General features: G+C 42.8%; 2 protein-coding genes across 4 annotated transcripts; both read left to right on the top strand.

Annotated features, from left to right (window-relative positions):
- Positions 1 to 12,804: 12,804 nt before the first annotated feature.
- Positions 12,805 to 22,359, top strand: RB195_001167 (uncharacterized protein; the record flags this gene model as incomplete). Of its 3 annotated transcripts, none has more annotated exons than XM_064197819.1 (13): positions 12,805 to 12,824; positions 12,883 to 12,997; positions 13,379 to 13,474; positions 15,098 to 15,229; positions 16,110 to 16,271; positions 16,796 to 16,949; positions 17,413 to 17,579; positions 17,640 to 17,801; positions 17,861 to 17,932; positions 17,994 to 18,107; positions 18,177 to 18,179; positions 18,232 to 18,245; positions 22,323 to 22,359. In XM_064197819.1, the coding sequence occupies 13 exons, from the start codon at positions 12,805 to 12,807 to the stop codon at positions 22,357 to 22,359; spliced, it is 1,248 nt and encodes a 415-aa protein (XP_064053699.1). The 3 variants fall into 3 exon arrangements, with proteins under 3 accessions (XP_064053699.1, XP_064053700.1, XP_064053701.1); XM_064197820.1 differs by having other exon boundaries at positions 15,098 to 15,205; XM_064197818.1 differs by lacking the exon at positions 22,323 to 22,359 and having other exon boundaries at positions 18,177 to 18,242.
- Positions 22,135 to 22,415, top strand: RB195_001168 (uncharacterized protein; the record flags this gene model as incomplete). Its single annotated transcript, XM_064197821.1, has 2 exons — positions 22,135 to 22,254; positions 22,323 to 22,415. The coding sequence occupies 2 exons, from the start codon at positions 22,135 to 22,137 to the stop codon at positions 22,413 to 22,415; spliced, it is 213 nt and encodes a 70-aa protein (XP_064053702.1).
- Positions 22,416 to 23,326: the final 911 nt, after the last annotated feature.

A 23,326-nucleotide genomic window follows, 5' to 3' on the forward strand; every position in this document is an offset into this window, starting at 1 on the left:
TGTGGAACAAAAAGGCAGTGGAATGAGTGTCATTACGGGAAAGAGGTGAAGAGTTGAATCGATTGAAACTGCGTGAACATTCATCTTCGAAAATGGGATTGAAAGGCTGCGCTAATATTGGGCCAACCGCCTTAGTCCGCAGTTGCGTACGTACCATACACTTGACGTCATGTCGCCCATTGTTCCCACTTCTGTACGAACAAGTATGCACTCAACTTGGGTCTTCTTTAAAATCCTCGACTATGCGATTATCCATATGCGGTCGTGTGATTTGTCCTGCTGTTTGGGTGGCTAATCAGTTTGATTGCGTGCAAAGCACGTTGAGATTTCCTTTCTGCTTGGAACCCATATCAAACACTTGAGAAGGTTATCGTCACGTCGTTCACATGCATATACTTAGAATGCGTATGTGCAGCCGGGATAGTCGTACAGTCGAAGAATGTCTTCCCACGGAACTTCAACAATCGACTTAGACGAATTTAAGGATCCCTGCAAATCACGAATTACTTCAGCCGTTGTTCTCAAACACTCGTCTGTCCAAGTGTCCTCAACAGCTGCAAAATCCTCATTTTTATTTCAGCTTCACTGAGACTTCCAGATTCCGACTGAAGAAATAAAGAGTGGGATGAGTTAGGACCATGAGAACATCTTTTAGCGCTTCTTTTCTGTTCTATTCATATTCTAGAATCATGTGACGTTTCCAATGAAGATTACTTGCCTTCATAACAGCTAGGTGTAACATCTCAGACAATAGCATGGTTATCGTTAAGGACCACAGCAGAAAGAAAGGAACAAGAAGTTACGTAAAAAGTGTATGTGTTGTCAAGTCACAAGGAAGTGAATCAGATAACGTTGAATCGGTAGCGATCTCACTGTCGGCGACGTATTTTTTTTTAGAAAAGTGAGCAATATGATAAATAGCGCAGTTATAAATTGTAGTTCATCGAATAATATTTTCTCAATTTGAAATGGTCACCTGTCCAGAGATAGTTGCAGTTCTATGCTCGCCAATCTCAATTCCAATAAGCGTTCAACTGATTTTATTTCAACGTAGTAAATCAAGTCAAAAGTATAGGGATGTGGTTGAAAACAGTGGAGTATAAGTCCGGGTAACGTCGTTCCCATTTGAAACGAGGATTCCTAAATAAAAATACCCAGACCCAAAAGTCTACGATATTTTGTGTATTTGCACAATCGGACTAATCCATGACTGGCTGCTAACGTTGAAATACATCAGTATCGATTGAAAGCAATCGCACCTCAGTCAGTACCCAGCCGATGACCACTTCACCAAACATCATCATTTTTTGCTCCAACTCGAATCGAACCGATGTGGACAGGACCGGGGATCTTTTCTCGTAAGATGTTATCTCGTTATGTTATTGATCGAAATGTTAGAACTCGTAAACGTTTTCCATGCGGTTTTTTGGTGACCTTTTAGAATTTCTGCAGGTTGTACTTGGTACATAAGAACGTCGTCTTAGTGAAAATATGTAATGACTTCAAAAGTGGAGGAGCGTGTCTAAGTGGAAGGATTGTTCTTTTAAAATCAGTAGCATATCTAAAGAATGACATTAAAAATGGAACCTAATTATTTGGGATTTAGAAAACAAGCAGGCGCAAATAAAACTTAAAATTCAACTCTAATGGTTGTAGACGTTAATGGTTTAGGATCAGAGGAAGGAAATGAAGCAAGGGTGTACTACGAAAACTAACTTATAGAATTGCACAAGTAGCAGTTTTATAGCGAGTTTTTAGTGCACGAATTGCTTCTGCCGCTCAACGACCTATTTATAACCGGCTTCAACCAAACACTATTAAACATATCTATTTACTGTCTTCTAAAATCATCCCTTAGATCCGGTACGTGCGAACAAAAACTGACAACCGTTAATCATAGTGCTCATCTGGAATCTGGATTTGGTGCTGTTCTTTTTCGTACTACGAACTGTGTTGCTTAGCCTCAGACCGTTAAGCGCGTCAAGACAATCGAGGATCGATTTTAGCGTGTACGTCAGCGCCAGGATGAGTGCCACATTAAAATTTCTTCGAAAAAAAAGAGCGGCTTCTAGCACACTCCATTATTAGCAGATGACATGATGCAAGCAGGTCTTTCACGGAACTCCTTCGGTCCAGTCTGAATTTTTTCAACGCTCATGACTGTGTCCAGAAAGTGGGGTTTTTTCTGATCACTTGATTGATGAGCCATCTTAAGAGGTAGTTCTGAAGAACAAATGTACTACCCAGCAAGTTTTAAATCTAATGTATTTACGTATCATTTATCAAGAAACACAAGCGTTCACTAACAACTGTCACTATCACTGGGCGAGCACAAACTGCACTATCTAATCAAACAATAGTCACCTAGGTGGCGCTGAACGTATTGCGGCGCCCATTAGAAGTATTGCTTAGAACAATGTCATCCGTACAGATTATGTATACAGTGAGTTCTAGACTAGTACAAATTGATTTGTCAGAGAAGTTCTGTAAATTAGTTAGTCAGATGCTATCGCTGAGGAATAATTCTCAGATTAATTTGAGGTGCAAACTCATAGCACCACCGTCTCACACAATTTTCACGTGGTCGCACACATATCGGCTCCATGCGGTAACGTATACATTAACGAAAGATTGGGCTGTAAACTCGTCCGTGTATACTACAACTAACTAGTTCACTTGAGGTGGTATGCACGAAGGAACCAAATCCTTCCAGAAACTCATTCCACTTTCAGGAAGCTGAACGATATATCTACTACTTCTGGGAAAAATGAATGTTCAGGAGGTTGTAAAAGTAAAGGTAATCGATGATCGATTTCACATAATCGATTATACGATTACAAGCATATGTAGATTACTGACTGTACGAGTTTCCACCTGAACAGCAGTATCTGAGGGATGCTTTGTCTATTATTCCTCGATATTTCCTTCCCCACGTACAATACGATTTTTTTAAATAAATCAAAAATTACACTTGGATTCTATGGAGGGTATTGGGGGAGGGTAGAACTGGAGAACAGCTATTATAGCATTACAAAATCTCGGCAATGTCATATCATAATCCTAAAACTATCAAAAAAGTTCCTGTAGAAAAAAGCATACGCACACAGAGGTATCAGAACAGCTGCTTAAATCCTCTAGAGGACGGTAGCAGACTTTGTAAGGTATGCTGTTGTGGATTTCGTCCCGACAAACTGCTTAATTTGCCTTCGACCATGTTGATAGAGCGATGCGATTTGTGAAGTATGAACGCGTTTCCTTAGAGTTGGGCAACCTACCGGCTAGGAATTAGCGTTCTGTCCGAAAATGCTAAATTATGATAAACAATAAGAAGTGTAGCGTTATATATAAACACTCGAGGGATGTCACGTACAGCTTTTCCTTGAAAAACCAGACGGAAATATGAAATAAAAAAGTGAGAGAAATAAAATCGCTTATTTAAAAAACGGCACTGATGATATGATACAAATCCTTATTTTAAAAAACGACATGTAATATGTGCAAAATGAGGGCACTATGACGGTGGAAGCACGAAGCGATTAAAAAACCGTTTATCTGGATATTCGCTGCAGTTGTTTTGCAGAAAACAGCACAGTTATCGATGCGCAAACTTTTTTTTCAGCAGTCACGATGCAGCAGAAAAATCTTCCGCCGAACTAGAATTTGCACTTTGCGACTCACTTTACGCGCTCGTGGTCGCATTTTTTTGGAGGCGGATGAGAGCTTCCTTGAGCTACTTAAAAGCTGGATGTTAGGATTTCGTGGTATTCCACGGGGAAATGTGGGTTACACATTCCTCCTAGAAAAAGTTAATGGTGAGAATTGTTGCGAGTACAGCAGGTGATGTGAGGAACTGTGAGCGAGGTGTTTGGCAAGATGATCGAGACGGTGCGCCAGTTGAGGGAGTCGTCGTGGTGTGCTAAGCGGATTGCGTCCCGACCGACCACCGTCGCCACTCAACGCCACCTCTGTGAGTTCGCCAACAATGCCTTCAATACCTCTTAACCATTAATTCCTCTTTTCTTAAACCTAACGAAATCGTGGATTAACGAATGCCACCAGCGTTGTCGATTGGATTATGGATAGGATCCCGTCTAGAAGAAAATCCCACTCCGAAACAAAGCTGAGGTCGATTAGGACGAATAGTGAGCGATAGTGAAAAGAGGTAAGAGAGGCGGCGAGAACCAGGTTGAATGCCCGCGATTACTCACCGCCTCGGCTCTCCCTTAAGAGGAGACACCACCCCACCCACGGCGTATTTGCATAGGCGCAACCTGACTAAGAAACAGCTCCGTAGCAACTAAATCCATACACAACTGAGTATCACTCACCTATTCATAGTTCGACACGGGTGTAGCGTCTCTCTCCGCACACTTAGAGACCGATGAACCGATGAGATCAGCTCTCTTTCCGCCGACTTCTTCTTCTGCACGCTATTCACTTCACCGACAAACGTACGCGGTTTCCTAGACCAAAATAACAATTCCAGCCGAGCTTTTCCGCTGCGCATTAGCATGTACTTTTTATAAGAAAACATCTCGCAACTTTCCTATCGATCCGTAAAATAGTGGTCTATAGGGCGGCGCCAAAACTACGAAAAAAGTTAATATCTCGCTGTATAAATAAACAAATAAAAACAAGCAAAACAACAACGAGTTTCCAGGTGACGAAATGAATTATAGGAAATTATGCGGATGCTAAGTATATACGAACTCTAATGAATTAAGTTCCAACGGAAGGGTAGGACCACATGTTTTTCAAATACGTAGTTGTACTTTTGCATGAACCTAGAACACAGAAAACCCCTCTCTCCTTGTTGGTCAAGTTTAATGTAATAACCCCGTTCAGCGACCTCGTAGTGATTCACCAGCTCATTCAGATGAGTTGAGTTATTGTTATAAAAGGCCATTGCTGCGAATTTAATTTCACTGGTGGAATATTGGATGAAAGAGCATGGGAGTAGATTTCTAACAATCCCACGAACTAAAGCCGAATCTGGTTAGAAGAAAGCAAATCGTCGAAACTCAGACGTGACGCGCGTGAGAGCAGAGTCGGCGCCGAATATGTTCAACCAGGCTGATGCAACGCATCGACAGAAGCGCTCTTTCTGCTTGACACACATTCAGACGCATTCTCTTCCCTCTTCGCCGTCCATAGGTGTTAGTGAAAAGGGTAATTTGTGACAAAGCCTTCTTTCCCATCTCTCACATAAAATGGAAATTTCGTATTTTCTGATCACTTCTGAGCATCGGTTTTGAGCAGAAAAATGTTCTGGTGAACTTCAAAGAAACAGCTGCTTTTGCAGGCTTGAACTAGGAAAAAGCACCAGGAAGAAAAGAGCAAATTCAAAAAGTGGGCCATTGTTGCTGGATTAGCGGCAATATGACGTTATCTGCTGTTTGAGGTTTGAAAGCCGCTCGCCACTATTCGTTTATTTTTCGATTACGCTCCTTGGTAGTGAGTGTCCACCAGTTTTACGACTCTCAAATTATGCGTTGAGAACTTTGAAAGCAGACAAAAAAATACCCGTTTGAAATCATTGGCCTTTAGGAAAACGTGATCCTCTTATGCCAATAGAACCTAAGAGATGGAGGACAGGAGGAGAAGTTGAGCAGATGTGATGAAAAACGTTCTTTTTTGGGAAGAAAGGCGTATAAATTTGTGTCCCAAATGTCTGGAAAGGTCCTGACAGCTTCCGTAGTTTCTCCTACGCAATAAATCACTACGAGAAGTGCGTTGAGAGAAAGAATGTGTGTGCATGACTCATTCATGTAGTTCGACGGGCGTGAAACGGAAACGCTGTCGATATGCCAAGAGTGAAGAAAAATTTAGTGCAAGGAAACGCTCGCAAAACGGCTGCTGCTGACGAGACAGGACGTGATCGCCGACAATAATGGCCGTTAGCGGGGAGGAGAGGAGAACGAGTTAAACGGACGAATTTCTCCCATATAAAGGCCGTCTTAGAGACGTTGCTGAGCTGGGGATTACAGTAGAACCTGATTCGTAGATTTGTGGAAGAAAGCCGGGCTTATGTGCACAACTCGCACCAGCAAAAGAACAAATCCCTAACTATCAGTACGAATGGCAAGGTCTGCAATGCAGGGACCGCCAGAAACGATCGACGTGGACCAGTGAAAGTGGCTGAACAGAGGATATATGGGCTCCATATCCGACTTCGATTAATCTCGACCTGACAACAAACCAGGCGACTGCTCCGTCTAAACTGAGATTCTTGCGACCATCACGCCTCAGTTCATATTTTTTGGATGGAAGAAATGTAAGCACGATCGACGCAATGTTTGGAACAACCTGAAAATGCTCTTTCCTACAGCAAATGTAAATGATACAATTCCTTACAGCAGACGTGCATTGACCTGGAGATTACCACAAAACGGGCATCTGTGCAGTTTTTTATCCACAAATCCTCGAACTAAGATATGTTAATCATACTTTTTCTGAAATATTCATTACGATAAAACTTGAGTATTCCTTCGATAAAAGGTGATTCGCTAAGTGAAAATCAGAAACGTTTAAGAATACTAGCATAAACACTAAACTAATGTGAAAACAACTGAAAACACCTCTCGAAATATCTAAGGCGAATAACGTAGGAAGAATACCGTCAAAATCTTGAATAAGCACTATTTTAGGGAAATTTACGGAATTCTGCCACAGTACCTTCCCGAAATGATCGAGAATGACTAGGACTTGGTGCACGTTTTAGTATTTGTATCTTCTTTCAACAAAAATTTAATTAACTTGAGATGTGTATTTCTTCAAAACAGTACGTTAGAAATTAGAGTGACGGAGTTTTGACCCACAACACATGTCTTCTCAACAAAAAAATCCCTTCAACAAACATATCAAGCGAAACTGTTAAGAAAACGAACCCTCTCCCAGCACAAAAACACAAAGAGATTTCATGCTGATTGCCGATTTCCTGAAAAACTCTGCACTCTATTCATGAAAATGGCTAACGTAGGTTTTTCTGCAGGAATTTAATGTCTCGCACGTTTTTACCGCTGATGTCCCATAACATTCACATTGCAGAATTTAAAAAATGGTTGATGAGTGACAGTTGTGGAAACGTTAGAACAGTTGTCGGTCAGTGAGAGGGAAAACGAAGTGACGACGGGAATCGTTTAAATGTTATCATTAACATTCCTTTTGACTCTGTCACCAGCACTTATATTTATAACTGATTAATTCTACAACTACAGATCCATAGAATAAACGTTCCACGCAGAGCAAGTACACCATAGAATTCGCAGCGAGAATCCCAGTCCGGGTTTCGGCCGAAAGAACAAGCAGGAAAACCGTGTATTCCTTCTGGTAGTTCTAGTTCGAGAAAATGAATAAGTATGACAGGTTAATAAGTATTATAAGGTTAATAAGTATGACAGGTTAGAAAATACAGTAACACATTTCTGAGTTTCAAAACACAATAGTAATGTTTTAATGGAAAGATATCCTTATGTTAGAAGATTCCTAGAAGCTTCCATCAAGCACATGATGTTCGAGAAACTTCTTAACGGAAATAATGGTTCAGAACTTTTAAGATCGCTTGTTGTTCGATACGGATTGATTTGATACGGTGTTAAATGAGATTTAGGAAGAAAACGAAAAAAGAGTTTTTAGAGACAACCCCTCATTTAAGATAACATCTTTACCCTAAGCAAAATACAATGAATAATGTGCATAGCTGAAGCAACAAGATGAATCCAGGGAAGATATTGCTCCATATGACACTACAGATATTTTGCAGCTTAATTTCATGTCTCATCAGAAAAAAATAATGAGAATAAGATTCTACTCCATAACGTAACGTTCTAGAACATGTCCCTGTATAATACGATTGCAAGGAAGAATTCACTTTCGGGACCAATCCATCATGGGGTATGACCACCCAACCACACAGTTGGAACTTGAAAACTACCAAGAAATTAATGCAGGTAAACATGGAATGAAAAAAAAAACCACTGCTTCATGCATATGGAACATACGGCAACGAAACAAACGGGCGAAATGAGTGACGGGTGCTGGTGTCCAGTCACAATAGGAATTCGTCGCCGGTCGTAATCAAAACGTCCGGATGACTCATCGCCGACTAAGCGCGACAAAACAACCGCCCATCTACACTCTCGACTTCCCCGTTGTGTACTATGCGACCCCCGAAAACATCAGGTAGTGGGACAAGTACTAGGACAGCCATGTAACTCTACGAAGAGCACTGGCTCGTATCCGTGCAGAAACATTCAGCGCTCACTCGGCTTGCAATGAGCTTTCTTTTGTTTCTCTTCGTCGGATGAATTTCACAACATGCACGATGTGAGTCTTAAAACAGCGACAGAGCTGTGTTATACACTGAGTGAAAACACTCTGAGTCATCTATTCCTACTGATATCAAGTCGCTTGGTAGGGACAAGACGGGAGAGGAGTAGAAGATAGCGGACATTCCCGATGTTGGACTCCTTCCACTGTGTCCAAGTTCGCACTTCAGGTATGAAGAGTTGGTTCTTCGCGAAATCCCTTTCACTCCATCAGCGCTGAAAACGTGAAGAGCTACCTCAAGGGGCAAACTGAGGCTCCCGATTTCTTGGATTTGTAGGGTTGGCGCTTTTTTGGCGACAGCAAATCCATTCTCCCTGTTGTGAAGATGCTAACATCGGAGATTCCCTGCATATTTTTGTATCAGAAGGTTGCAATACGACACTTGAGATGTTGACTCAGACAGGAAGAACTAGATCATATTGCTGTGATCGAGCGGTTTCTGAAGGAGACTTGCTTTAATGTGGAAACAAAACACGTAGGAAACCATGAAGAACTTCGCGTTACTGAAATTTCTAATAAAGACTAACTAATGGTTCATCGAGGTTACACTGTTGAGCCGCATTAGGAAGAAAACGCAGTTACCGATGACCGAAAAGGCTACGTTACAGCAGAGGAGTCGGAAGCTACATCGGGTAACCTCAGATGTGTGCTCTTTTCAGATTTGAAATAGCACACGCTTTTGGTGTGTTTTTATTTTTTTCAAGTTTTAGAGTGTGCATAACATTCTGGAATATGGAAGAGAGATTTTCTGTGCCCCGTCTGTGTAGAAAGAAAGGTGACTGCTGCGATTTCGTTTGTAATTTTATCATAAGAAAACAAGACGATGAGTCATCAACATATAGAAAAAAGCAAATTTCCGCAAAAGACGTGACAATTCGTGCTCCATTCAACAGTGCTTATATTACCGTCGTATTAAAACGCAACGTACTGACATGTTTAAATCTCCACCCTTTTCGTATGAAATCTTCTCGCCGTACGTATCACTGTTCCAAGAATACACAGCAGCGCTCATGTTTACATTTCCAACAAAAGGACTACTGACTTAAACGCAAACGACATCTTCTCTACTTCGAGACTTAGAGAGCACTCTCAGAAAGTGCCTGTCTAGGAACTGATATTTTCTATAGTTTTGTAGATTTATGCAGGATTCAGTTAAATGCAGGTTCATGTGTGGAGGTTGCGTCCCTACTACTGAATAGTTACATGATTGATATTTTCTCTGCCGCTTAATTTGTCGGTGGACTGATACTCAATCATGTTCGGGAGCTACTGCTAGGAAGAAACGAAGGAACTCGATGAATTTTCATATTAAGCACTAAAGTTGCAAAAAGTGCCGGTGGAGGACGAGATGACTGCACAGACCTCACGAATACGTGCTCGCCCGTTTTTCTGCGAAGTGAAACCTGATCGTAGTGCAACAGGATCCGATCAAAGTTATTTCTAACCTCGGGAACATGAATCCGCATCAGCAACCATTGAACAGCTGTAGTATCAGAAGTTTTCGAAATAGACGAAGAACAAGAAAACGCCACAAGAAGCACGTGTGGATGGGTGAAAAGTATCGAAGCGAACGATGGCACAGCAGTGGAAGTCGCGGATATAGGAGCAGCACGGAGAGCTACCCTTGGAAATCATACTCTGATTAGAAACTTCAGAAAGAAAAAAGATATGCCTAGAAATGAGTGCGAAGCGTCTCAACGACCATCTTCGGGCAAACAAACTGAAAAGAATTCGAACTTCCTTTTAAACTAGCTTCTTTGATAATTGATGGACCACTTTGGCAACATAAGGTCACAGACAGTTAGTGCAGTTTCACTGGCAGACCACCAACGGGCAAATGCTAGAATCAAAACATCACAGATGGTTCTTGAAGGATGAGTCATCCTTGTGTCGCATGGCGACCAAATTTCTGCATAAAATTTCCGTTAATCGCATTCGTCGGAAGCCATTTATGGAACAGCAGCCCGTCGAAACATACGAGTTATTCGTCTATGTTTACACTAAAAGGAAACTAGTACTTAAGCCAGGTGTTCTGGTAGCACTTTCTCTTGACGAAGAGTAGTGGACGTCAGGACTGCAATATCTATTCGACACTGGCATACTAAGAAGGAAATCCTGAAGGAATTCGTATGCCTTTTCTTGGCGAATTTTCCTAATGTGTCCTGTTTATGGATGGAAAATTGCCGCCGAATGCGTTCCAGTGAGCTGATGAGATGCGTAGCAGCACAGACACGCACACAGACGAGTTCCGGACTCTGTATAAGAAAACAAGCATAAAAAGTCTACTAGTCAGGTCTTGGGAAGAAAACCCAAGACCTATACGGAACCCTTTCACTATGACAAAAAAAAAAGTTTGTCTAGTCGAACTGTATTCAAGGAAATGGAACTAGAAATACGGAATTTTGGAATTTTACTGATTTTCATTGAAATCGGGAAGAAGCCTGGCTGCGACTGCATTATCGATGGTTCGAAAGCGCCCTACAGCCAACAAATCCTTTCATCCCTACTGTATCGATAAATTGGTTCAGATTTGTCTGGGGGATGAAAAGCACTGACATATATCGGATGGCCCTCGAAAGCCACAAGAGCAGGCACTCGTTCATAAAATTGAACGATTCCGGAGTGCAGTAAAAACGCGTTGGTGCTTCCCAAGTGGATTGATACCACAAATATTTTAGAATTTTACCGGGTTTTTAACCATCCATGTTCGCCAGCGTCGTTTCCTTTTTTACTCTTTCTTAAACTCTCTAAAAGCGAAAACGTAGAGTTCGGATAGTAAATTGCGTAATCCAGCGTAGTTCCGCTCTTCTCTCGAAATCGTCGTAAAGAACGTCGATTTCAGTTGCCATGTCCCACCTTTGTGCACTTGCCGCGTCCATGCACGAGCAGCCGAAGATCAGCGATGTCTTCTCAGCAGCCTGTTCCAGAGAAACCAATGAATAGGGTGCTGAGGGGAGGTGCACATAGAATTGCGTCCTTACGTACCTCACAGGAAATAAAGCGATTCCCATGCCGCCTTTTAAAGACGATTAGGGAAAGATGAGCTGAATCAGGCTGCATTCCTCAATCTACTGCCGAATTTTACTTTTTCGCAGTGAGTTCCGGACCATTTCAAAATCGTGGTACGTTGCCTTCAAACGATAGCTCGGCTCCAGCTCTATGAGGCTTTTTAGTGGATGTTCGGTACAAACCAGGAGGCGAGAAGAAACGAACGCAGATACGAGGTTTAGTCAAGACACGTGCAGAAAGCGGAAGGAAAAAAGCGTTCTGACAATAGCCGACATAACTATTCTGTTCTCGCGAGAATAATTCTGAATCTAATCGGTTGCTGCGTTCAAGATGTTTTTTCTTCGTAAAAAAAAAACTTTTTTCTGCGTGCTTCGGAAGCTGTCTCCATACCTACTTGCGTTCCTCCCTCTCTCCAAGTCCGAGGAAGAACACGAGACTTCTATGAACTTTAAACTTGAATCAAATTTAAAGTAATTAGTAGTTTCTTCAATTTGAATTCTTACGCTAATGAGTGATATTTAGAACCCTGAGTTCATGAAAAACCACGCAGTGTAAGATGTAAAATTTTCCTCGGCCATTGTAATTTCAATTCCAAGTTGTGCGTAAGTTCCTCAGTTCTTAAGTGTGCACTATGATACTTCACTACGTAACCTTAATTTGTGACAGACGTGACTCTCACTTTTCGTCTACGGATCCTAATCGTCGCTTTCGGTGTGTACTGTTACTGTTAGTGTGTGTAGTGTTACTGCAAGGGCCAACATGGAATGAGTACTACGGTATACTTGCGAATTACACCTATATTCGAAATATCTTAACAAGCAATAACTCGAACAAACTAAATAATCTAAGAATATATTCGACATTAATTCAGAATCGTTTGAAGTTTACGAATGCGCGTGCTGCCTCACATGACTTCTGGCGGTCAGGCCGATGTGTCAAGCCAGTGTATTTATCCTGCCAGATAAGGCTACTGAAAATCTATCGACCTCGAAAGGAGCTTGGTCGGCATTGGGGCGGTTTCGAACCATCGATCGAGCAGCCGCACCCGGACCTGTTACCTACTGCGCTACATGCCCAGGTAACTGATAAAGCAGGTAAAAATCACGTGGAAGATGTAATTATGAATACAAGTTATCCTTTTCTACTGCCGTAGACGGATCAAAGCAAGCTGAAGCTTGGTGCAGTTACGTAAGCTGCTGCACTTGAAATGGCGCGGCACAAACAGCGATTGCAATCAAGGTGGAACTCTCGCTGGCTGCAATCGGGCGGCAGAGTCAGAATGAAGTCCCGATTCGATCGTCAGATCGCAGCCAGTAGCTATTTCGAGCGCAACCGGTTAAATAAGTGCAGTAACCTTCACATGATTTCAAAGAAGACCACTCCCTCTAACAATACGATAAGACGTCACTATCACTAGTTCTCAGTTTTCTATAAAAACCCCTTCAAGCACCAAGTGTCCCATTTTCTATGGACATTTTGGCTGAGAGGCTAGTTGCAATCAAAGGTGATTCTGTTGAATCTGCTCAGGAAGACTTCACATTTCAGTTCGCGGATTGACCCTTGGCTTCTTAATCAGCAATTTTTTCATGGATATCTGACGAGAGAAGATTTGCCTTCAATTCTTCGCGATCATGGAGATTTCCTTGTAAGATGTAGTGAGGTACGATAGAAGATAACTCCACCCTCAGAGCAAATGGAACGTTATTGGCTGATTTTGCTACAACACTAAGTTGACTATGTCGAAACCGCAAACGTCTAGGCAAAGACCGAACAATGGATCGTGTAAACTATCATGTTTTTGATCATCACTAAAAAACGGAATGTAGCATATTGCCGCACTTACAATGGGGTATATATCCCCTCTATCCCATCTGCAACGCTCCATCGCAACGCTTCGAAACTGGACCATGCTTCATGTCCTTTTGATCCAATTATTTGAATTTGAACGTCACAGCTGGATCTTACCTAGACCAAATAAACACAATCCGCATCTTCTTAGCAAATTCCTGCAATTTCTTACGAGTTAACTTACGTGTTCCAGGCTGGGAAACAAAAGCCACGAGAGATCATAGTTTCTGTCATGTATGACCCAGAGGGCAAAATGAAAGGAATGGACCGCGACATTCAAATGGAAGCGGTATGTTTTTAATTTCTTTTTTCTCAACTTACGGCAACGGTAGCTGTTGGATTTCGGCAGTGCTTGCTGATGTATGTGCGAGCGCGTTTACGCAGGCAGTTGAGCTAGACTACTGTACGCAAGAGATGTCCTATAATAAAGGCGACAATTCCACCAAATCTTCCAGCCCCGATCATAGTCAGCCCAAAACGGCATGAAGCACGGTACAGTAGCACACGTAGTTTGCATCGCCTGCACCACCCATAGTTGCAGTGCGAGTGAATCACCTCGATGCCAACCGCTCACTCCACGCCGCCGTTTCCAGTGCAACCGACTGCGCAACTGCTCCGGGCTTCAGGTCGTTTTGACCCTATTGTATCACACTGTAGCAACGACATAACGAGTTATCTTATTATCTTGCTAGAATCCTTGTTCGTGTTTGTTTCGCAAGCCAATTTCCTTACTTGCAGGGTTGGTAGTGATCTACACCACTCATAACAAGAGAAAATTCCATTCGATTTCAAAGTTTTCCAAGTTCTCAAGGGAAGAAGTTCTACCCTGTTATCTTATGCCTTTGCGATGTCACGGCTCCGTCTTCGTCGGTGGCTTAAACGCAGCATAGTTAGATCTGCACAAAAAGATAGGGAAGACAAGCTGATGGTAGACGTAGATGACGAGTATGGGCGTGTTCACGCTCAATTCCTCCTAATCGCCCTGAAGAAAGGCGTGGGGAACGCCCTTCCTGAACAAATTTTCCTGAGAGATATAATATAACGTCATCCTTGTCGGTTCCTTTCGCAGTCCACCTACTGGTTTCCCTTTAAGAGCTTGCTGGAGAAACCTTATTGGCTGTTGCTCGCGAACCTATCGAGAAGGCGTTATAAATTCACTGGCGTATCAATCCACTCGGGATGCGCCGACGCGTTTTACTGGAGTTCGCAATCGTGGGCGTTTTGGAACGCGTGTTGGCCTATACAATGACTTGCGGTGGCCAGCCGATGATCAAATCAGTGTTTTTATCCTCCCAGATCGGAAGGAACGAGGGGTGAACGTGTTATCACTCATGAACTGCGCTCCAAACCCTATCTTTTCCTGAGCAGCTCCCAACATTGTCAATTTCGCTGCGTTCTGTCTTTAAAGACATCACCTCACGAATCTGAGGTGGTACGGATTTCAGGTGGAGTATTCTCATACGGGAGTGTAGATTATGGAGAGGGAGGGGGGGGGGGGGTGATTCTGTCCATTTCCTCCTAATTGCCGTAAAAAAACGGTCCAGAAGATGCGGCTTGTGTACAAGGCTGGCGCGCTCCAATCGAACTCGTAGAAAATAGCGCACCGGAACGCTCGCAGCCGTATCTTCCGGGCCGTTTTTTACGGCTATTAGGAAGAAATGGACGGAATCACCCCCTCTTCTTAATCTGCGATAACGTATACGAATACTCCACCTGAAATCCGTACCACCTCAGATTCGTGAGGTGATGCTTTTAACTTAGCGTCAGTCTCAGCTTATGTATGTATGTACTGTACGGGGATTTACTGTAGGCTGTTTAATGATAATGTTCTCACGAGTAGCAAAAACTAGCGTAATCCCATTAACATCATGCACGGCAAGTCGATCGGAACATGAAAATGAACCCTTTTCAGATTCGGCACATCATAGTTCAATCTTTATCGAACAATGAACAGACACATTACTATCTCGACATGAACACAAAATTTCCTTCAATTGAGGAGCTTCTGATGCATCACAGGGTCCATCCTATTATTGTTAACCAGGTTTTCTCTTTGTTTTTCTTTACTTTCTTAAACCCAATAGGAGTTTTCAATGTATTAGGCTAGCAACCTATTTCTTTTACACTTTGCTACATTTTACGTTTAATTTACAAACTTTTAATTCTCACACACTTACTTTTCAATTATTGAGAAATCCTTCACAGGTATTGAAGTCATGTTGTCAATGTCTAGGCAGTTTGTAGATTCCCTCCTTGTAGATGTCCGGAGTCGATCGATAAAGCTGGGCAGTCTCAAGGCCATCAAAGAATGAATTAAGGTCGTTTTGAAGTGACGTCCTTCCATGTTCTGAACCAGAGATAAGAGCAAATGGTCGTCGGACGGGGCAATATACGGACTCTGTGGCAGATAGAAAAAATGTCCTACCGAGACACTGCAGCTTTATTTGAGTCAACTTCGCTACAGTGAAATCCTCATTATTATGCAGGAACAAAACCTTCTTTTGTATCCCTCTAAGCTTCGTAGCCACCCAGTCCACCGTGCTTCCAGTACTTCTCAGCATTGATAGTAGAACCATGCGCCAGAAGCTTCCAATGAATGACTCCCCTGACTTTCAACCAGCAACACAACATGATCCTCATTAGTGTAAGGAAGAGCATTAGTGGTAGAATATGGCGCACTTAGGGTAGACTAATCTATAGTATTGGGCTAACAGGTTAACTGCTACTCCTATATCATAGATTATTAATCCAGAGTACTTGAATAACAGACGAACTGTTCGTCAGTTAGCCCAATACTGTAGTCAGATAAATTCCAAGACCGAAATCTCTAAAGTGTAACCGAAATTAGTTGTCACCTTCATATATATTCACAAGAACAATGTTTCGACGTGTCATGACTGAGCAGTTCTGTTTTTTTTTTTCAGGTAGAAGTAGCTCTGAAAAAGGGAATGCCTCTTGCTACATGGGAATATCCAGCAAAGGCCGTGGAGGTGGGAAAGTTCTTGGGAACAGGGCCGTTTGGAGAAATAAGAAAAGGAAAACTCACGAAAAGAGATGGCAATGTTATCGATGTGTCTGTCAGAATGGTACGAAGAATACCGTCTTCGCCGTGTTTTTGTTCCTTTAAAGGCATCACCCCACGAATCTGAGGTGGTGCGGATTTCAGGTGGAGTATATTACGGGATGGGAGACTATGGAGAGGGGGTGATTCCGTCCATTTCTTTCTAATTGCCTTAAAAAAACGGCCCGGAAGATGCGGCGCCGCACAAGGCTGGCGCGCTCCAGTCGAACTCTCTGTGGAAAATAGTGCGCCAGAACGACTGAAGCCGTATCTTCCGTGCCGTTTTTTACGGCAATTAGGAAGAAATGGACGGAATCACTCCCCTCACCATAGTCTCCCATCTCGTATACGAATACTCCACCTGAAATCCGTACCACCTCAGATTCGTGGAGTGATGCCTTTAATCACCCCATTGCGACCATCTTCACAACCATCACCATCGCAATCGACCGCAGCCTTATCTCAATGCAGCGTTCAGCGGAACAAAAACAAAAACCTGCCCTAATTATTGCATTACCTATGAAACGTGAGTTCTAGTGAAGTTTTTAGATGAAGGGCCGATCCGATATCTGTAAGCAGCAAATGAGAGAATTAATACGGCAAGCTCGACTAATGAGAGAACTTGCTCATCCAAATGTACTGCGTTTCCATGGGGTCTGCTTTCTACAACTTCCAGTACTCGTTCTAATCGAATTAGTTTCAGGTGTGTGTGATTTTCCTAAAAATGCAAAGGCTTTGAATTTCGAACAGCGTCGAAGCAAGAGTTTTGAAGTCGATTAGCTATGATTTAGGACTATTTTTGAAGTTCTGTTGCCATGTCGCAGGGTATTTCCATCCCTAGAAATCTAGACTACAGAATGTGTCTACGCACGCATGTTTCCTGTAAGATGTGTTTAGTATTGACGAGAATGAACACAAAATAAAAGGCGCTTATCTTGAACTACTGTAATCGGAGCGCTGTCTCTGCACATATGGTGCGCTCATACGAGAAATGAAAAACTACGGAAAATGGAAAAGCTTTCGAATAGGGTAGAGAAGAAGGAAAGAGCGTCCTTTACGGTTTGTGCATCGCTGTCAGACAGTTGAACTCCATCTTCGTCGGCGATAATTTGAAGCTCTCAAGTGTTCTTCTACGCAAATTGTTCGCTTTCATCACACCTTTTAAGGGGGAGCACTTGATGCATATTTGCTGGATAACAAATCCACGATTGGTAAAGAGGAAAAGGTGCAAATGATAGCAAGTGCAGGGTCTGCTCTCAAATATCTGCACCTGAAAGAAATCCTTCTCAGAGACATAGCTGCCAAGAATTGTCTCTACACTGCTAACAAACTTGTAGGTTCCCTCTGACCAAAGTGAAGCTTCCTGACTTAACAAAATAATGGATTATTTCAGTTGAAAATCAGCGAGTTCGGATGGTCTCGTCGCGGAACCGTCTATAAGATTAAAGCTAATAAAAAAGGAAACACTAAAATAGAGAGTTTTATCAAGTGGATGGCCCCAGAGAGTATACGGACTTATACTTTCAGTCAGAAAACCGATGTGTACAGCTACGGGGTTGGTCAAAAAAATATTTACACAAAAGTCTGATTTTGGAGAAAAAAAAACTTTTGAAGATGCTGATCTACGAAATATTTGCTTGTGAAGAACCATATGCAAAGATGTCCACGACTGCAGCAAAAGAAGCAGTGAGACACTTATTCGTTCAACATTTCGTCTCCTGGAGAATATGAATAGTCGAAGTTAAAGGTGTTGTCTGGTGCACTCAATCAATTCCCAACAGAAACTCCTAGTACGATTATTAATTATGTGAGAGGAAAAATGTGGAATATGGATCCAGATAAAAGAGCAACAATAACAGAGGTGAAATTCTCAGTCCATTTCCCGGAATACTAATTGCTCATGCAAAAAAAAACTATGAATGATTTTCAGATAGTACAATGGATGAGCAGCTTCATAGGTCCCACTCCTCGAACTGCTGTTTTAGCTTACCATTAGAAGGTTAGGAATGACAACGTTCAGTAACTACGCGAGTTTAAATTGGATCTATCATTTTGTGTTGGATTATGATAAGGCATCACGGTGTGGACCAAGGTGGAGAAAGAAAGCGGTTCTAAACTCGACCTCGATCTTAACCACTACGCTCCACCGCACCTCTTCGAGCGCAACCACTGCACCGTGCTTCATGTCGTTTTGACCCTATTACGCGTCCTTGCTGCTTTTTCTTCCGCTTTCTACGGATCTACAGTAGGGGTCTGTGCAGCGGGGCACTCACTCGTGACGGCAAGGAGGCCAACCATTAAACTATGGTGATTCTCCCATGAAGCAGCGTATCACGATTTTGAAGTGGTGCAGAAACCGCAACGAAAGCCTAGATTCCGGGTTGTAGACTACGGAAATCAGCCTGGTTTCTCTTATCTTTTCCTAATCGCCGTAAAAAACGGCGTTGAACCGGTTCAATTCCTGCGAGGTACGTTAGAGCACGTCTCTTTGTACGCGCCCAGTCCTCTCAGTAGCTCAGTCATTGGTTTTACTCGAATAGGCTGGTGAGAATACATTACTACTCTTCGACCGCTCGCTCGTGGACGCGGCGCATGCACAAAGGTGACGCGGTGCAACCCATTCCGTAGGAAAGAACGGCGCCTTTTATTCCGTTTCTTTTCTGACGATTAGGGAAATATGAGCGGAACTGCGTTGGTTTTCGCAATCTACGACCTGAACTCGAGGTTTTCGCTGTTGTTTCCGCACTAAGACAAAATCGCAATACACTGCCTTTGCTTATGTTTTCGTGCAGAGATTCTAACATCAATTTGGTAGTACGTCCCCTTTAAAAGCAGCATAGCAGTGTGTAAGACGCCGTATTTTTAACGACGATTTCAGTTGCAACGCACCGGCAGCGGCCGAACATTAATTGGATCTCCTCACTAGCCTATTCAAAGAAAAGCAATGAATAGGATACTGAAGAGAGCGGAACGTGTACGCGTGCGTTATAACGTACCACGTAGGAACTAAAGCGGCTCCCACGCCGCTTTTTATGAGTACGGAGAAATGAGGCATTTTTGATCTGCAATCTACAACCCCATCTTTAAAGGCATCACCCCACGAATCTGAGGTGGTGCAGATTTCAGGTGGAGTATTTGTATACGGGATGGGAGATTACGGAGAGGGGGGTGATTCCGTCCATTTCTTCCTAATTGCCGTAAAAAACGGGCCGGAAGATGCGGCGCCGCACAAGATTGGCGCGCTCCAATCGAACCCTTTCTAGAAAATAGTGCGCCAAAACGAATGGCCGTTTTTACGGCAATTAGGAAGAAATGGACGGAATCACCCCCCTCTCCGTAATCTCTCATCCCGTATACGAATACTCCACCTGAAATCTGCACCACCTCAGATTCGTGGGGTGATGCCTTTAAAGATGGGGTTGTAGATTGCAGATCAAAAATGCCTCATTTCTCCGTACTCATAAAAAGCGGCGTGGGAACCGCTTTAGTTTCAGATTCGTGGGGCGATGCCTTTAACTTTTCCGGTGGATTTCGTCACCACGTCAGATTCGTGGTATCCTTCCTTTAATTTCGCGGCACTGACACTTGCCCAGCAACGGCCGCAAGTTTTTGGTGGAGCTAAAAGCACTCACAAACACCTACAACATAGTGACAGGATTAAGAAAATGTGGATTGACATTGTCCAATTATCATCGGTAGTCCTCTTTGTACTCTGCTGGACACATTAATCCACACACGTTACCATATCATATGATTGTCTTACAAAGAAATGGTGCTGAAAACTGGGGAACGGTAAAGAGGGTCCCGGCGGATTCTCCGCGAATGCCTCCGAGACATAGCGTACCCAGTGGATATGCCGGCGGATACGCGAGCATACCTCAAAGAGGTCACGCTCCAGTCGTTCAAGAAGACGCAGACAACCGTATTAGATGTTCTTCTAGCCACAGAGACGCAGAAAACTGCGCAGTTACAAGGAAGTATGCAAAGGAGAGTGGTGTGAGCTGTCGAAATTACCGAATAAGTCGAACAATAATAGTGTTAGATAGAAGTATATGGGATTTGTATGGTGTTCTAATAAAGAAAGGGAATGAGTTTGCCTTTATCTCCTTCAGAAAGTCTAGAAATCTTACCAAATTTGAACTCTTTTTTTCCTGTAAGTTCTAAGAAGTCAGAGATGCAGAAGTTCAGGAATAAATTAAGCTAAAAAAAAAACTTGGGAGTTACAGGATAACGATAATTCTCATTACCGTTACTTTTAAGAGCTGGAATATTACGTTTCAAAGAAAATTTTTATGCACGTAATTTGAAGCTATCAGATACATCCTTATCTCATATTTCACGTGAGGATTTCTCTTGCTTCTTTTACGATTACAAAATTGAGATCACCTCACGTCACAAAATTGCAGTGAATGTGTCTGATTCTCAAAGACAATTTAGTATATAGTGAATTATACCCTAGCCGTTGATGCAGCGTATGATTAGCGGTAGATGAGCAGAGTCAGTTATTTAGGTGCCAACGAAAGTGAATCTCTTTAGGACACGCACCATCGCTAATTGCTCTGACGAGGCATGACCGGGGCATGCTGAAAATTCCGCCGGGACCCTCTTTACACGCACCCCTGAAAACTCTTACACTTGGCCACGTTGACCTGCACTTTTCTGTGGAATTCGATCGAGCTGGAAGAGTTTTAGGGAGCATCGCCTTTCATTCTCGAGACAAAGAGAGGGCTTTCGGAAAACGCAATTATTCAGGTGAACAATAACTCCTATCTACGGTAGTGCCATTAGCCTAACGACGTGCTGAACACGAATACGCCATTTTTTGCACACTCAGTGTACGATATACGGTACGGTACTATAAGAACAGAAAGACTTCCTAGCTCCACCTTATTCAGCTACAATTTGAACAAGAAGGTATTACGCTTGTTCCCTCTGTCGTACGATTTTTAATGTGTTATATAGTAGGGTCAAAACGGCATGAAGCACGTACGCAATTGCGTACGCGGCTTCTTTCGAGGAGCTTCGGTGGAGCGTATCGTTTAGGAGCGTAGTGGAATCCTTGTTGGCACCACCCATCGCTGCAGCTTGCGACGGTCCCACCTCGGTTCCAACTGCTGCAACCACTGCGCCGTTTCGAGCGCGTACGCAAATGCACCGTGCAATACACTCGTGGTTCATGTCGTTTTGACCCGACAATAAACTACGCTATGAGCAGAATCTTAGGACGCAAAGCTATTGAAAAACTACGATTGCAACGCCGCACTGCTTTCTCCACGTCACTTTGGTTTGAAATACTTGGAATTTCACTTTGCTTACTCTTTAAACCCAATATATTGATGCTCATGTATAATTACTCGCGCATATTAGTCTGGTTGTTATCTGTTCGCGGTGCCCCTGCTAAAACTAAATGCAATCAATCATTTGAGTATACGTTCTGGGCAAGTACGAGCTATGAAACTCGCATAGATATATTTCGAAAGTTACTCAAACATCCCTGAAGGTGCTGTCGTCCATCTCACTGCCAATGTACAACACAAGTACGTCAAATATAGTCAGGTCAAAATGACTCAAAGCACGGTGCGGTTGCGTAAGCTGTTGCGCTCGAGGCGGTGCGGTCGAGGTGAATCGAACAAGGTCACTCTTGTTAGCACCTCTCACCGCTGCAGTTCACGATGGTCCCATCTCGATCCCAACCTCTGGCTCCACTGCGCCGGTAGACGAGAAGCGCTCACGTAACTGCATGTAACTCATGTAGTTTTTGACCCAATTATACCTAGAGAGAGTGTGGAATCTTTGGTAGCAACTCTCCATTTCGTTCCGCTGCACTGCCAAACATTGTCCACCTGGGGTACTGAGGTTATTTGGTGTCGATAGACAGTTCACGCGAGATGCCAAGTCTCGCAGGATATGGAACAGTGACAAGTAAACAGACTCTTCTGCGACCTTTTGCTGTAGATCTAAAAAGATCTATCGTGTTGACACGCCGCGGTAAAGATGCAGGCAACCGAGTCGGTCGATTATACCATTCCGCTGATTACGTCAAACAAAAATATAATAGTAATGAACTTGAATTCAGAGACAAATTCAAAGCGGAGAGACAAGATACGAACTGAAACGAATAAATTTCCTATGTGTACTTAAGAAGATCCGCAATAAATCTTTGTTGTAATGTCTTACAGAAATTTCCACAAAGAACATACAACACGTCGCTAGGTCGTAATGTGCAGAGTTGATCTATTTTATAAGGAAATGGAGGACGTCACTGGACTATCCAGACTAATCAAAAGATTAACCTTGAAATCAACCTAAAATCAACCTCAAAAAAAAACCTAAAAGTGGGTTTAAGTATAATAAAATTGTTCAAATCATGCTTACTGGTTTAGGATTCGTAAATACTGGTTTAGGATCGTTTTCGTGAATGTTTTTTCGGTTGTCCACCGCACCACTATGAGAATAAGTGAACTCTGTATTTACCTTATGTGATTGTCACCTGCAAGTAGCGGTCAACCTTTACTTAACTGCAATTAGGCGCTTGAGTATGTGCAATGGGAACCTCCACTGTTATATAGCAGAAGTTTCCCATACATTGAAAAAAAAGGTGCTGTTTTCCAGCATCATGCTTGAGCCCATACTCTGAAAGGTCGAATGTATGGGAGAAACATGGAATCTTTGACAAGAAACATTCGTTTCGTAACACTGAATTCCCGGTCGCTGTCCAGTGTACTTCAACAAGCCGCTCTATAGAGACTTCTGCGATATCTGCATGCACCATTTGTTGCATTGCTAGAAACACGCATCAGTGATCGCCCTCTCATCAGTATCGATAATTGCACCAACTACTGCGGCGATCCTGATGAAAAGAAAGTAAGGGGCTGCGCAATAAACGTTAGGAACAATTACAACAACCTGGTGGAGGAGTTTGGTTCAACGTCTTCAATATGCGCCTTCGCACGACCGCGAGATTGGACACGACTAAACCCTGGATCGTATGTGCTCACACACCTATTTAGACTGCAGAGTACCACAAAAAAGGCGCGTTTTATGATGAACTGAATACGTTGATATCCAAGATATCAAGCC

Source organism: Necator americanus, chromosome IV (genome assembly GCF_031761385.1).
Source record: "Necator americanus strain Aroian chromosome IV, whole genome shotgun sequence".
Classification (NCBI taxonomy): Eukaryota; Metazoa; Nematoda; class Chromadorea; order Rhabditida; family Ancylostomatidae; genus Necator; species Necator americanus.